This window comes from Colletotrichum gloeosporioides, assembly GCF_011800055.1.
Source record: "Colletotrichum gloeosporioides strain Lc1 chromosome Unknown consensus_38, whole genome shotgun sequence".
In the NCBI taxonomy this organism is placed as follows: domain Eukaryota; kingdom Fungi; phylum Ascomycota; class Sordariomycetes; order Glomerellales; family Glomerellaceae; genus Colletotrichum; species Colletotrichum gloeosporioides.
In genome coordinates, this window is record NW_025544683.1 from 59,552 (window position 1) to 74,626 (window position 15,075).

At 51.8% G+C, this 15,075-nt stretch overlaps 2 protein-coding genes across 2 annotated transcripts; one reads left to right on the top strand and one right to left on the bottom strand.

The window, feature by feature from the left end:
* Positions 1–3,896: 3,896 nt before the first annotated feature.
* On the top strand, positions 3,897–6,500 carry GCG54_00013549 (Vacuolar protein sorting-associated protein 53; the record flags this gene model as incomplete). The annotated part of the gene is made up of 3 exons (XM_045413401.1): positions 3,897–3,939; positions 3,970–5,786; positions 5,835–6,500. 3 exons carry the CDS (start codon positions 3,897–3,899, stop codon positions 6,498–6,500), a joined length of 2,526 nt encoding a protein of 841 aa, XP_045265035.1.
* Positions 6,501–8,049: 1,549 nt separating this feature from the next.
* On the bottom strand, positions 8,050–9,845 carry GCG54_00013550 (putative polyol transporter 6; the record flags this gene model as incomplete). The annotated part of the gene is made up of 4 exons (XM_045413402.1): positions 8,050–8,664; positions 8,720–9,418; positions 9,532–9,660; positions 9,717–9,845. The coding sequence occupies 4 exons, from the start codon at positions 9,843–9,845 to the stop codon at positions 8,050–8,052; spliced, it is 1,572 nt and encodes a 523-aa protein (XP_045265036.1).
* Positions 9,846–15,075: the final 5,230 nt, after the last annotated feature.

A 15,075-nucleotide genomic window follows, 5' to 3' on the forward strand; every position in this document is an offset into this window, starting at 1 on the left:
TTTTATTTTTTGTGTGGTGGGTGATTGGGGCGGGAACACTGCACTGCACCACAGTTGGGTGTGGGGTTCTGTTGTCAGTGTGTCCGGTGCATGTGGTGCTGTGTGCTGCCGGGTAAAGTGAGGTAACCCACGCAGATCCCGCGGAGCAGCAGCTAGAGGAGGGGCAGGCTGGACAGAGTTGTAGGGGCTTGCGGGCTGGGTGGTACGGTGGTGGGGGGTCAAGGTAGGCGGGCTGGGCTCGGAGTGAGCTCCGGGATACGGGAGCGGTTCGATTTGGTGGGTGGTTTACATACACATACACACAATTTGAGGGGTGGTGGTGGTTGCTGATGATGATCATTTGGAATCGGGGTCGGGTGGTTGGTACTGTACTGCAAGCCGACCTTGATTTTGCTCTTGTCTTTTGTCTGGGCGGCCAATGGGATGGAAGATGAGTGGGTGTAAAATGTGCGGATTTGGCATTGCAATTGCGCATGTATCTTTTTTTGGAAGAGAAGACAGAGACAGAGACACTGTTTGGCATGGGATTGTAAATGTTTGTCTGGGGACAATGCGGTTGTTTTTGCCCTGTCACGAGTGGTTGGTGGTGTGGTGTGGTGGGTTGGGTGTAGATCGGTCTGCAGTTGGGGATTTTAGGGGAGGTGATTCCTTGTTTTTCCTGGTGCGGGATCTGGTTAGGCAGGCAGGCGGATGGATTTACACTGGAGTCAGGGCCTTGCATTTCGTTTCTTTGAGAAGGGGGTTGGGGGCGGTAAAAACGGTGATGGGCGATGTACAGCTGAACTAGGTATGCCGATGCGCACGCAGGTTGATCTTTCCCTGGGGTGTGGTGTGTGTGTTGTTCTGGTTTGGTGTGATTTGATTCAGTCGGGATTTTGGAATGGGTGTTGGATGTATTGCATGTCGATCGGGGATGGGGGGACTGATTGGGCTGGGGGTCGAGGTTGGGGGTGTGAGGTTTGTTCCGCTTGCTGGGGTTACATTTTGGGGTATTATTGTTGATTATGTCCATGCGATTCGATGTGTTTGCGGATGGAATGGGGGTCGTGGTTCACTTTGTGATTTTGAGTGGGTGTGATGATGGTAGTAGTGTTAGCTGTTTTGAGGGCGTATTGGATGGGTTGTCACCTCGGCTAGAGGATGATGATGGTGTGCGGCGCACGTGGGAACATGTCACGGGAGCGATAGTCTCTGGAAAAGGTTGGCTGTCGGTGAATGATGGGGTGAGTTGATTACATTACCTGAGGTGAGATGAGGTGAGATGATCCGGGGGGTTGCGGTGAAGGACCTTCCGTCCGGGTCTCTGGAGAGCATTCTAGACTCATGCGGGTGCGACGACGACGATGACGATGCCAGGGCCTTTCCCACGTCGGTGTGTTTGGCATCCGCTTCTTAGACTGGATTGCGAAAGCAAAAGCAAGTAATGAGGCCGGCTAGTCTTCCATGATAGTGCCTTCTTCCGCCTCACATTTCGCCCGGTCCTGCGGGAGGATCAGGGGACGGAGCGGGTTTGAGGCCCCAATATAGAACCCGCACTGGAGGAGACGACACCGTTCTATTTTTTTGAGGCGGTCGTCTTTTGCTCCTCCGAGGCCATCCAGCGGCGCTAGGGCCGCGGTTTGGGCGGCCTACGCCGTTTAGCACGGGGGCCGGAGGGCAGACAATGACTCGGGTTGCGCGTCGGGCGTGCTCCCACGTGGCGGGCGGGCCGCTTAGGCCGTTTCTGGCAGCGATGCTTTTGTTCGCGATTGCGACGGCGTCGCTCGGATTTTGGGGGTTTGTCGGAGGAGGGGAGGTGAAGAATGCGGTGTGTTGGGAGCGGTGGTCGGCCGGCGGCCGATGTTGTCGTGCTCGGGGTGGGGATGCCGATGTGCGGGCTGCTCAAGTGGAGGTGGAGAGGTGACATGACTCGGCTATCGGATTTTGGAGGGGGGTACGGATACGATGCGATGGCATGGAGGGGTAAAATTATGTCATTGGTGCTTGTTGAAGAATGCTTATTTGGATGTTGATTTGGTGTACGTAAGATGGGTTAAATCGTTAGGCAGGTGCTTGTTGGTAGTCGATAGGTGAAGGAAGGTATTGGACAGGGTACACTACAGGGGGCAGGGGTTGGTGTTGTTGGTGGGTGGGTTTGTCTGTTGAAGAATCAAGGCGGGTGGCGGGGACTGACGGCGCATGTGCTGTACATAGTAAGCTCACATGTGAGGATTGACAGGACTCTGGACCGCGGTGCTGACTGTGTTCTTACGTTTTCCGCGGGGAGTTGGTGATCGGAGGGTCGGATCGGGGCGATGACGGTCACCGGCTGCGAGAGGTTGATGTTTGCAAGGTGAGCATGACTTGACGGCGAGTATTTTGTGACGAGTCGTGAAGAGACGGTCAGAAGGCACCTCGAGTAGATAGATGGATGGGTCTGGGCCGGAATCATCGGGTGAGAATGATGCGATGCAGTCGACAGGCTGACGAGTCGTGAACCTAGATGGCTTGTCGTTCGTGTTCCGGCCATCGGCAGTGGCCCGAGTCAACTGGTGGCAGGGTCGGGTAGAGAGTGATGGTGTCCATCTGCCGTCCGATGATGAAGGATTTGGTTGGTTCGTGTTCGTCTGCCACGGCAAGCTTGCAAACCATCGAGCATTATGCGCTGGTCCGGTGTTTTGGATGGTGCTCGAAAGGTCGGGATATCCAGGCGAGACGAGAACTGATGGGAGTTTAGCTTATCTGATGGAATTGATTACTGAGTAAGTTGGGGGTGGGAGGGAAAGGTGTTGCGATTCGTGCTGTGTGGTGTCGTCGTGCTGTAATATATTAGTGGTTAGTTTGCATGAGGCAGGCTGGCTCGTATGCTGGCGAATGAGACACTATCGTGCTACAGTGGAGGATAAATAGTCTGGCCTTAGTTCCACGGTTCTGTTGTCAGCTGCTTGGCAAGGTGAAGTTGGAGGTTCGACGTAGGTTTGAGGGGAAAGTGGCAAAATCAATGTGTTTGGGCTGCCATTATTGTTGGTAGCGACGGTAGGACGACGATGGTCTTGTCATTTCGCTGACGCCTACAGGGTTGACACCTGCCTTCTTGGGGTTCTCGTAAATATTTGGAAAGAGACTACCTCGCCGCAACTTCACCGACTGGTCCCGCAGCTAAAGGGAACAAGGAGCCAAAGAACCTCATCACTTTCTGATATTTCAATTGAGACTCGTAAGCGCGATGTTACACGAAGAAGTCGCCGGTTGCGATTGATTGGATCCTGTATCCGGTGTGCCGCGCTTCTGGCAAGGTCATTTCTCGATTCAGTCTGTAAGAATACTGAGATGTGACGACCACCATGTGTGAGGGTTCGTTTAGTGGTGGTCAAACTGACGGTCCTAATTGGATTATTGCGGCGAACGCGAATGTTGTGCCTCTCTGTATTCGGCCGTCTCTAACAAAGGACCGCGTCGCTGAATCATGCCCTGAAAAGAAGACTTCAATCCGTGTGTGCGTGGTCGACTTGGGCCATGGACAGAAAGCACCAATGGCCCCTGAGCTGTGACCACAGCGCATTCTCGCATCGTTCCAACGATGATGCGCATGCATGATGGCGAAATGTTTGCAAGACGTCGCCCTAAGGTTGTTTCGATGAATCCAATCTTCCCCAGACTTTCGAGGTGGGACGATCCGAAAAAAGAAGCACCGGAGCCGGCTTCGAGAAGCTCGTAGGGCGTCCGGCATGGCTGCCGATTGGCCAGGCGGGTCTTGTCGCAGGATCCCTGCATCCCGTCTTGACACGTGACGGCATCGAGACACGGAGCTCCTTCCAACCTGGCTTCAGGGATTCCGTCAGCTGCAACGATCCGCAACCCTCTGAGCGCAAGAACGCCTTGCAAACCCGCCGACTCTGTTGCTTGTCTCCGCCACTATGAACGGGATTTCAATCGCCGACAAAACATCACTCGATGCAGGTAAACTCCCCAATTGACGGCCCCTGTCAGACTGCAATCTCACCCTCAAGGCAGCCGACTACGACCCTATCGACCACCTGAACCACCTCTTCGCCCACCCCTCGACGGTAACCACGATCGGCCGCGTCTCCGACACGCTACAAGTCCACAAGAATGATCTCGCCGTCGAAATCTCCGAGCTCGAGGTCGCCCAGGCCTACGGGCCCGACTCCAGCCTCGAGCGCATGCAGTCCGCCCAGGCCGAGCTAGCCCAGCTCTTCCGCAAGATCGAGACGGTGCGGTCGCGCGCCATCCAGACCGAGCAGAACATCACCTCCATGACGGCCGACATCAAGCGACTGGATGGCACGAAGCGGAACCTCACCCTGAGTATGACGGCTCTGAAACGGCTCCAGATGCTGACGACCGCATACGAGCAACTACGCGGCCTGGCCAAGACGAGACAATACAGGGAATGCGCGAGTCTGCTGCAGGCCGTGCTGCAGCTTATGAAGCACTTCAACAGCTACAGGAGTATCGAGCAGATTGCCACCCTCAGCAGAGGCGTCTCGGAACTGCAGCGAGAGCTGCTGGAACAGGTCTGCGAGGACTTTGAGATTGCATTTGCCAAGGGGGAGGTCGCTCAGAGGAGGGGCACGCTGGTCGAGGCTTGCTTGGTAATGGACGCCTTGGGCGATATGGCGCGGTCGCGGTTGATGAACTGGTACGTCAACACGGAGCTGCGCGAGTACCGCCAGGTGTTCAGGGGCAATGACGAAGCTGGAAACCTCGACAACATCGGCCGGCGATACGCGTGGTTCAAGCGCATGCTGAAGACGCACGAAGAGGAGCACGCTGTGATATTCCCGCCCCACTGGCGTGCAAATGAAATGCTCGCCATGGCCTTCTGCGACGGAACGCGAGACGACTTCAAGGGAATCCTCGAGAGGAGCATGCGGAGGACAGATGGCCAGAAGATTGACGTCAACCTGCTGCTCAGCTGCCTCCAAGAGACACTAGACTTTGAACAGGGCTTGGAGAAGCGCTTTGCTGGCGATCCGAGAGCCAGTATCGATACGCTGAGCTCGGCTGATGACAGGGCGTCGAACTTCCACGGCTCCATCTCTGCTGCCTTCGAGCCCTACTTGAGCTTGTGGGTCGAATCTCAAGACAAGCAGCTTGCAGTCATGATACCGAAATACCGCACTGTACCCCTTATTCCCGAAGACGAAGAGTTTTCTCGGCAAGCTGTCATGGCGTCTGCGATTGAGCTCTTCCACTTCTACAGGCTAACCCTGTCGCAATGCGCCAAGCTTTCAACGAGCGACAGGTTGCTTGACCTGGCCAAGACTCTGGCGAAATACCTAGACGAGTATGCACAGCAAGTTCTCCTGCACATTCTGCAAAGAGCAGGTCCACAGGGACCACCAATCCAAGACGTCATTCTGGTTCTAAACACCGCCGACTTTTGGTCCACAAACACCACACAGTTGGAGGAGAGCATCAAGAAGCGCATCGACAACAACCTAGCTGACAAGGTCGATTTCTCGTCCCAGGCCGACGCCTTCCTTGGCGTCGCCAGTGCTGCTGTCTTAACGCTTGTCCGCAACGTCGAGATTGCCTGCGAGGGCGCCTGGCGCGAGATGAGAAATACTAATTGGAGTACCATGGAGAGTGTAGGCGATCAGAGCTCGTATGTTGGTGAGCTGCTGTCCTCAGTAAACGGAAAGACCGAGGAGATCCTGGCCATCGTGGAGAAGGGGCAGTACGCGAGAGCGTTCTGCGACAACCTTGTCGACCACCTCGTTACCGCCTACATTAGCAACATTGTCCAATGCCGGCCTGTTTCCGAGGTTGGCGCTGAACAGGTGAGAGCACCGCCTTCAATACCAGTAGTTGTTACTAACACGTGCTAGATGCTCCTCGACAAGTACGTCTTCACGAAAGCGTTCGAAAACCTCTTATCGTTCCACAACAAGGACACCGGACCGCACGCCGCGCCAGCAGGCTACGTCAAACGCGTCAATCAGACCATGAACCGTATCGATCCGCTCCTCAAGACCCTCCAGGTCCGCCCGTCGCCCCCAGAAGGTCTGGTACAGGCCTACCTCATCCACATCGGCGACCGCTCCGACACCAACTTCAAAAAGATCCTCGAGCTCAAGGGCGTGCGCAAGGGAGAACAGGGCCACCTCGTCGAGCTCTTCGCTATACACCGCGAGGGCAACCTCAGCGACAAGCTCGTCGCGCAGAGCCCGCTGCTCACGCCACTCATGGCGACGACGGGGCTCGGCAGCTCGGGGCTGGGGGTCATCGGTGGCGCAGGGGCGGGCGCGAGCGCGCTGGGGCTGACGAGCGCTGCGGGCAGCAGCGTCATACCCGGGCTACAGACCAAGTTCGACGCGACGTCACTGGGCGAGAAGCTGCTGAGCGCGACGAGGGATTTGGGGCAGGGCGCGGGCGGGCCGGCGACGATGAATGAGAACTTGAAGAACTTTGGCAAGTTCTTTAGGAGGGACATTGGCGGGTTCGGGGCAAGGTTTGGGAAGAGGGACGGGAGTGCTGATGATGCGCAGCGGTGATCATGTGTCGAAGGTGTTGGGGTTTGAATATAGAACGAATAGATGGGTGTTCGCGGCGCCTGCTCGCGGTGCATTCGTGAAGATGTTTTCAGGCCTTATTTGGACTGGAATATAAAACCGATAGTTAATAACTATTGGATCACGGCCGACAGATTGAAATCTTCAAGTCTTTCTACCAGGATGAATAAGACGGCTATGGCTTCGTCCTGGCTAGTTCTGCTACTGCTGGCTTTCCATGGTCTGTTGGGTTGTCTTCAATGCGATTCGGCTAGTCCCTATCGTTGTCCGGCGTATTGTTACGAATGAAGAGTAGAAAATGACCGGCGACAGGCGGTGATGGCTGTGGCTATGACTGTCGATCTCGGATGGAGTGCTGCGATGAGGTTGCGGCTGGTTATGTCATAAACAAGCGTTGGTTAAGACCAGTTGCATTGCAACAAAGGCATCGGGATCATTGGGTCTTTGCTGTCTTGTTTGTTGGTATCGATGCTTGGGAGGCTTATACATCTTGGATTGGCTGACCTCATACCTGACTGCAGGAAGGATTCCGGCATAAGCACTCAATTGGGAGTCTTGAGGACGATCCGGAATGAATGTAGTTTGCCACTCGAGCGACGCTGTTCACACTCGTTTCGATGTCGATCAGTAGTATTTCAAGAGGTTCTGGTTGATGGGTGTTGAGCTCTCAACACCAATGCGTCTGTTCCCGAGTTGAGATTTCTCAACATATCCAGATTTCTCAGCCAGGGGATCTATGCGTTTCAAAGAATAAGGGCCTGTTTGCTTCTTGCGCCAAAGTTATTTCCGTATGTTTAGTAGGAATACTTCCCCGTCAGAGAAGACGGACGCAGGCGAATCAAAACGGTCGGTCGTTTACGGAGAAAGGCCGGCCTTGATTGCTAAGCTTTCAAATTAGCCTGAGAAGTTTCAAGCGATGCTCAGGCTTTGAGTGGCGCAGTGACCAGGCGAATCATTCTGTTTCTTCGTAGCTTCTTTGCGAGCTCAGCTCACATGGTCCAATATATAGTCTGCGTACTGCTCAACGCAAGAAACGGCACGGCCGTTTTCGCGCTCTTCGTCAGAGAAGCAGTTCAGGTTATAAGTAGGCCGGTTGTCAGACTTCTTGAACTTCTCAGCTCAAATAATTTTTTCTAAAACGAATATTGCGTGTTTTTCCCATAAGAAACTGGCTCCGTCGTTCTTCACCAAAACTCGATCCGTGAGATGTCAACAAACATGACGGGCTTTCTTTTCGTCATCTCTTGTCTTTGCGGCTGGTTACTTCTGTCGCTAGGGTATTCGGTCCCCGTCTTGGTCCACGAGGTCGGTGCTCCTGGATTTTGTATATTATCGAAAGCGTCCATGCCCAAAGGTGTACAGAAGGATGTGATTGGAACGAACACGGGTCCTTTGCAACCCATGCTTTGGCGGAAGCACAGAACATGGTACAAGGAAAATTTATAGCAACGCTATTATATTATATTAACCCTGAGCGCTAAGAAAGGCTAGACCAGAGGAAGTATGGTAGAGCTGTCGTCTTTACTAAGGACTATCTACATGAGACCGGCGACCCTGAGGGAAGCCTCTCTTTCATCCACTCACTCAGACTCGTCTTCCATCTCTCGTCTTCTCGACCAGCCACAACGGCCTCCACGTTTGGCGTATCAGTGTGCTTTCTTCCGTCAAACAGCGCATCAATCTCTTCAAGGGTCTTTCCCAAGACCTCCACCCAGTACCACCAGATGAAGGCGAAGAAGAGCACATTCCATCCACCGTTCATGATATACACCCAGTAACCTACGGCGTCGATGGCGATAGGATAGGCGAAATTGCCGGCAATGCCAACAACGCAGATAATGAAGCTGAACATGCTCATGCCCTTGGCCCTGATACGGAAATATAGCATTTGAGCCGGCATCAGAAAGAGAATGGGGATCCATCCGAAGGCATACGATATCGAGAACAGAAATACCGCAAAAACCGTCGCCCAGATTCCGGGGGTATACGTGGTGTCGCCGTAAAACTTGGTCAGGACGCCTAGCAAGATGAGGGCAACGGTCACTCCCGCCGTGCTGATCATTGCGGCTGACTTTGCCCCCTTTTTGTCCGTGTAGTAGCTTCCGCAAATTGATACAACCAGAGATGCGCCGTTCAACCCAACATTCTGTGTTTGTCAGAATCTCCAGTCTAAGACTTCTGGTTGTGAGAGAGCAACCTACCACGAGAAGCTGGGTCCCTTCGTCATTGACGCCCGCGTGGCTCAGCATCTTCCCCACATTGTACATGAAAACGATGTTGCCAGTCAGCATGGATATCAGCGCGCATGACGCTGTAATAATGAGTCTCTTCCTCGCCCCGCGGTTGCGGACTGCTTCCTTGCAGGTCATGGGATCCCGTTCGTACCCGATCGTCTCGCAAATCTGTCGGAACTGCAGCCGGACCAGCTCATCCGTCGTGTCTCCCCCAGCATTCACCTGCGCGAGAACCAGTATCGCGTCGTATGCGCGTCCCTGATCGACCAGCCAGCGCGGGCTCTCCGGCAGCCACGGCAGCAATGATATGCAGAGCAGCCCCCACGCCCCTTGCACCAGACTCGGCAGCCTCCACGCCCAGCTGCTGCTGATCTTGAACGATCCGTACGCCACGCCCGCGGCAGTCAGAGCGCCGATGTAGAAGCAGTCGTCGAAGAGCGCGAGGCCCCACGCGCGCTGGTCCCATGGGAGTGTCTCGGCGAGGTATGCGGAACCGGATATCACGGAGGCGGTGGTCCCGAAGCCGATAATGACTCGGGCGGTGCAAAACATGGCGATGTGCTGTGATGACGCTTGTAATATGGCTGCGATGACTGTAATCATGGCGGACCAAAATAGTCCGAACCGTCGGCTGTAGGTATCTGTCACCCATCCCCAGCAAACACACTCCGCACAGTTAACATTATGTTCTCAAAACTCCGAGTCTCAACACACGAGAGGTGGGGGATGCGCTCTCTTCTCATCGCAGGCGTTGTCTTTGCAAGTTGAGGTCGACTTACGGATAAGCACCCTCCGATATAATTAGTGGCTATATTCAACGAGCGAGTGGCGGTGGTCAGCTTGAAATAGTCGGTGTACTGCGGCAGGATATTCATGCCACCCATCATCGCCCCGTCGTAACCTTGCATCTACAAAAACGTTAGAGCATGGCGACAGATGAGCATCGTGCGGGTGTTCTCCTCACAGCAGCTGTGAGTAGCACGCAGGCCAGCAGCAGATATGTCATGCCCGGTTTCGATTTTGGTTGCCATGTCGGCGCCTGGAAAGGGAGAATACTTCCTTTCACGAAGAACTGGCGAAACGGCAGCGGCATGCCTCTGACGGCAACGCACGAGAAGGTGTTTGTTTATGTTGGTGACCGGGGCATGCTACTTTAGGAAACTTGCCTATCTCAGAGTTGAATCGCGATTGTCCAAAACCATCATGAGAGAGGCGGACCGATTGTGCGAATGTATGTATAGTTCTGGAAGCAGCATGACTCGTCGCCGGGATTTTGACTTCGTGAGTCCCCTCACCATGGAACCTTGAGCTTGCGACAGCCAAGATGAGATTGAAACAGAAGGGCGTGAACACCACGGAAGCCCCGATGAAAGTTTTCTGCCGGATTTCCCGTTCCAAAAACGTCATGACCTAGACCGAGATTAGCAGAACATCCGGGAATAGCGCTGGTAATCAGATAACGGAGTCGTACTTCCGCCTAGTCAGTATCTTTGAGATCCTTCCCAGATTTTGACTTTAGGTCCAGGCTCCCACTGGAAACCAAATAGACTTTGTTGCCGTCTTCCCCATTAGAGGTTGCTGGCAGCCCCGGCTGAGTGACAGCTCCAAGAATTCGTAGAAAAGGGGAAATCAAGGAGGACCCAGGCTTTCTAGGGCGAAAGATGGTTAGGGGCGTTCTTATCGATTCATTCCAGAACGTGATTGCCGATTCACTTGTGAAGTTGGGTTTACTGGTCTTCTAATATAGACCGAAAGCAAGAAAGCGAGCATAATACGCCCATCCAATATGTAAGGCTTTATCTCCCTATAAAAAATATGTGGTCTTGAGGACATTCAATTTTTCAAAAGACCCAATTAGCGTAAGTGCTCATCGCGGTTTGGCTTCGGGAGTCAGGCTTCCTTTTTTCGCTCTCGGAGTTTACGTCCTTTGAGCGAAGTCTTGTTCTCATCTTTTCACCACGCTCGCATGGGTATATAACTCGAGATTCAATAACGGAAGATGGCTAGAGACGGCAGGCGGCTTCATGGTCGGTTAATAAGACTTGAATGGCTAGATTTTGTCAAGGCACGTCAGCTCAACAAAGTGATCGGGGATCTTCCAATTCCTCACAAGCTCTTACATTGCCTGTTGTCTCTTTCCCGACGGAATTGAGAGAGCTTATATGCGCCTTCGACATAATCTTCCCGCGAAATGGCATCGACCAAGCCACATGCATGATCAATCGTCACTTGACAAGGGTTGCCTTCATAATGCCCCCTTTGGCAAAGCTGTTTCGAAGCAAGTGAATCTTTACTGGAGTCGTGTCTTTTCAGAATAAGTATTTCGGCGATGGTACGCATAAAATATTGCCTTCCGCGCTTGCTCATTTGTAGCAATCCTGCCAGCCCTCTTCTCCATCAGTTGCTCCATCGGTAATTGCTACTGTTATTGAAGTACTCCAACATGTATACGGCCAAGTCGCAAGGCAATAATTCCATCAGGTTGAGAGCGTACCGTCCTCAAACATGTCACTTGCTCCAGATCAAACATTTGAACATAGAGTTCAATGGATCATCATGGTGTGGCAATCCTCGGTTAGATTAGAGTCAAGAGTTTCCGCTCAGTCTATCTTTCATACATCAGGTAGTCGGCTTTGGAACTTGAGCTTGCTTGTCGTCATGTATTTAAATAAACGACTTCGACTCTATGAACCAGGGGAAACCAACAATAGCAGCAGAGTGCCTCTGTGGTTGCTTGGCGAGCTTATACACTCTGTAATGTTGCAACAGAAACCTGCTATGAGGATAACCATCGCTTCTTTAATGCTATGAATGTCATCCTTCTTGATTTGTCACCTTCTTGGCCGTATGTGATGTCTTCGTAAGTAATACTGCAATACTGACAAGGAGCTGGCTTGAATCCATGCATCTCACTCACTTCTGACGTCCGACTACTAACCTAGTATGTATCAAAGACTCATCTTATCCATGAACGCCGAATGGGCAAAGAAACGAATCCATCCCTCCTTTTGGATTCCCAAGACTAGCGTCGATTGTCAATTAAGGATTACAAGGACGATGGCATATGATTTTATACCAAGAGATCTCCCGGGACAGCTGGCTCAAAAAAGGCAGCATGAGATCCATTGCTTCTTCCCGGTCAGTCCATTGTATATACACCAGGCAGTTGACATTGCAGTTGAAGCGTGCCTCATGTTAACGCTGTGCGTCTACAAATGGTTCTTAACACATGGAGCAGGCAAAAGCCATCAATCAAGGCCGCGGATCCCATAGCCGTACCGACCGAGGGGATGACATACGGCGCGCTCCAAAGGGGGATAACTTGAAAGAGGAAGTCTCAAATTTACCTAGAGTCCGCAAACAGTTAAAGAAATCATCTCTTCCAAGAAAATCGTAGTAACCACGAATGAGGGCGAAGCCCTCAATTGTCAATCATTTCGAGTCTGCTCTTCTGAAATGCCGCAACTGGAATTCCCAGTGATGATGCAAGTTCTGGGGTGTCTTAATCCCAGTTCACCGCAGCTAACTGTAAGCTTTGTTCACTATTAGCTCTCATTTCCTTCGTTGTATACGATGTTTCGAGTGTAATACTGTGACATCTACAACGAGATGCCCTAAACTCTTGTCTCTCATCTCTGCTGTCGGCATCCTGATTAAGGCACGACCGGAAACCAAATATTCTCCCAGAAAACTGGGCTCAGGCATGGTAGGAGGAGTTGATTGCCGACGAGTTTCCAGGAACAAAGAAGGTCTCAACATATGTGTCCAGTGGCCAAAAACATGTACCGTTGTCGGACAATGAATGGTCGAAATATGGATACATATCTTCAGGGCTTCTAGCTCATAAGCAGCAGCCAATGTGCGAGAATGTGTTCTCCTCTCAGCAATTCCGCGGCACTTAAGATGCTCTCGTGCTGGCTTTCTGTGCTATCCCGGCACCTACTCCATCCATCGACGCCGATTCTTGGCTTTCCACCCCGTATTCACGGAGTCATGTTCAATACACGGGGACTTACAGCAGTTTAAGGGCCACAGCTGGCGATAGCAATAACGTCTACGGAACTTCCCTTTTGAACTAGTGAGCTGCAGATAGTTCTCTGAAACCAGAAAGATGCTGGCAATGATCATTCCTGCGGCAGGTTGCTGATAGAGGACAAAATTGAAGGGTTTTTCAAGAAGGCCCGCCTCTGCCTTTCAAGTCCTCATAGATTTGATCATAAAAGCCAGGTACAGTCTCCTTCAACACAACATCCCCGGCCACAGATGAGGGCTGTCATCAAGACCATGTCAACGATTCTCAGTGTAGGTAGGCAATTCAGAAACCCGAGACCTGACTGGCTGATCTCTCTTCAGTGCATCTTTTGCCGCGGACATGTCTATAGAATTTGTATCTCTGTTCCGGCCAAGTCGCGAGGGTATATGTTTTGAATACTCTGCGAATGCCAGAAGCTTAAGAAATGTAAGAATTACAAAGCCTCTCGTGATATCTTTGGCAGTATGGGAAAATACTCCGCACATTTTTGGCCCGTCGCTTCAAAGAAAGCTCGTCCCCCATGTCGTGCTGATTGAGTACCGCCTTCGTAGAACGCCTCACCGTGATCCCTGTCATTAAGGTACACTTCCTCAGGCACATATATTTAATGATGAAATCCCATGCTGAGAAGAAGCCACAAGCCATTATGAAAACCAGACCATGGTCATTAGGGGGTTCCACCAACTGACGACCAATTCGGTGAGACCCAGGGGGATATTGGGACTGTCCATGGTGGTGGTCTGGAAGGTTGGGATTACAAACCATCCATCTCCACCATTGGTCTCCGCGTATTCCTCCGTACTAGATCAAGGCGGACAGAACCCGTGGAAGTCGATTTGCTTTCTCTGCGAAAAGGTACTTTTGAAGAGAGTATAATTTGCGATGTGGTAGAGTGAAAAGACGTAGGCTAGTGAGCTCTGTTACTACTCAAGAGCAGAAAGAAATCCTCCGATTCTTGTCTTGTCGTAACTTTTTTCAAGCTTTCAGGTTCTTCTTATATGATTCATCACAAGACGCCTATTGAGCATGAAACCTGTTTACCTGTCCAAGTCACTGGGGTGACACTTTTGGATTTTTCTTATATAAAAAGGGTATCCGGTCCGCAAAAATGAGAACTTGGGCAAATTTGCGAGCTTTGGCGCACACTTGTTTCCTTACTAGGACCAATAGATGTGGCAATGTCATTCAGACCAAGGCAAAATTGACCGTCACCATTGTGGCGAATTCGCACTCTCTCCTTCACTCCTCTTTCTCGTCTCTTCTGTCATATTACAGTGGAATATCACTTCAACAGCTGTCGATTAACAGAAAATCGTTGCTAGCAAAGAGAGAGAGGTTCAACCACACGCAGGAGGAAGGTTCGACGCGAAGACAAGAACGGGATCCCGAAATTTCTACGAGGCGCTCAATTTGTGGCCTCTGAGCTGTACCAACTCTGCAACATGTATGAATTCGTTCCTCAGCTTCAGATGAGTCCGTCGATAGCCACATGCACAGAGAGGTATATCATGTGGATTCTGATCATTAGCCAGGAAAAGAATTGATTAAAGCTTCGATCAAATTTGACGATTCTCTTGTGAGATAACGTTGGTAATGTTCGTAATTCAGAACCGTGTTGCTGCCGCTACCTATCACAATCTATTCCCAAAACCCAACTCTGAGCGAATAAGTCTTGGTTCGTGTTGCACAGATACCAGCAAGACAACAGGAACACCGACCTGGGAATTCAAGACAGCTAAGATGAGTCAGATGGAAAACCATAATCTCATGCTCGGAGCATGCTCCTAGGAATGAAGATATTCATTGAGTCACAAACCAACACCACCACTACGATACCCTGCACCAATCCATCCATATAAATAATCACCAAATCGCGCATGACTAGAACAGCCAACACCCGCTTGCAGCTGCACAACGCCCCTTTCAGCCTCTGAAGAGATCCAAATTCTGCAGCCCGCAAGACGTGGCCGTGGCGGACGCGAGACAGCTCACGCCGGTCTCCACTCCAAGGCATCATTCTGCTTGGACACGTCATATCAGCATACGAAGATTCGCCAGAAAAGCACGTTGAATCTCGACTAGTGATTTGATTTCGCGGCTGAAAATAGCGTGCCAGTCACATAATTGGTCCGCGGGAAGCCGCTTCATGGCCAGAATGGCGAAGAATTTGTTCCCGAGGTTCGAGGGCGCTTACTTCTCGCAGCTCGGATTGGTGATAAACCCCACAATCGGTCTCGCGGGTCTGCAAGTTCACACCGAGAGGCCTGATCAGGTCAGGTACACCGAGCAG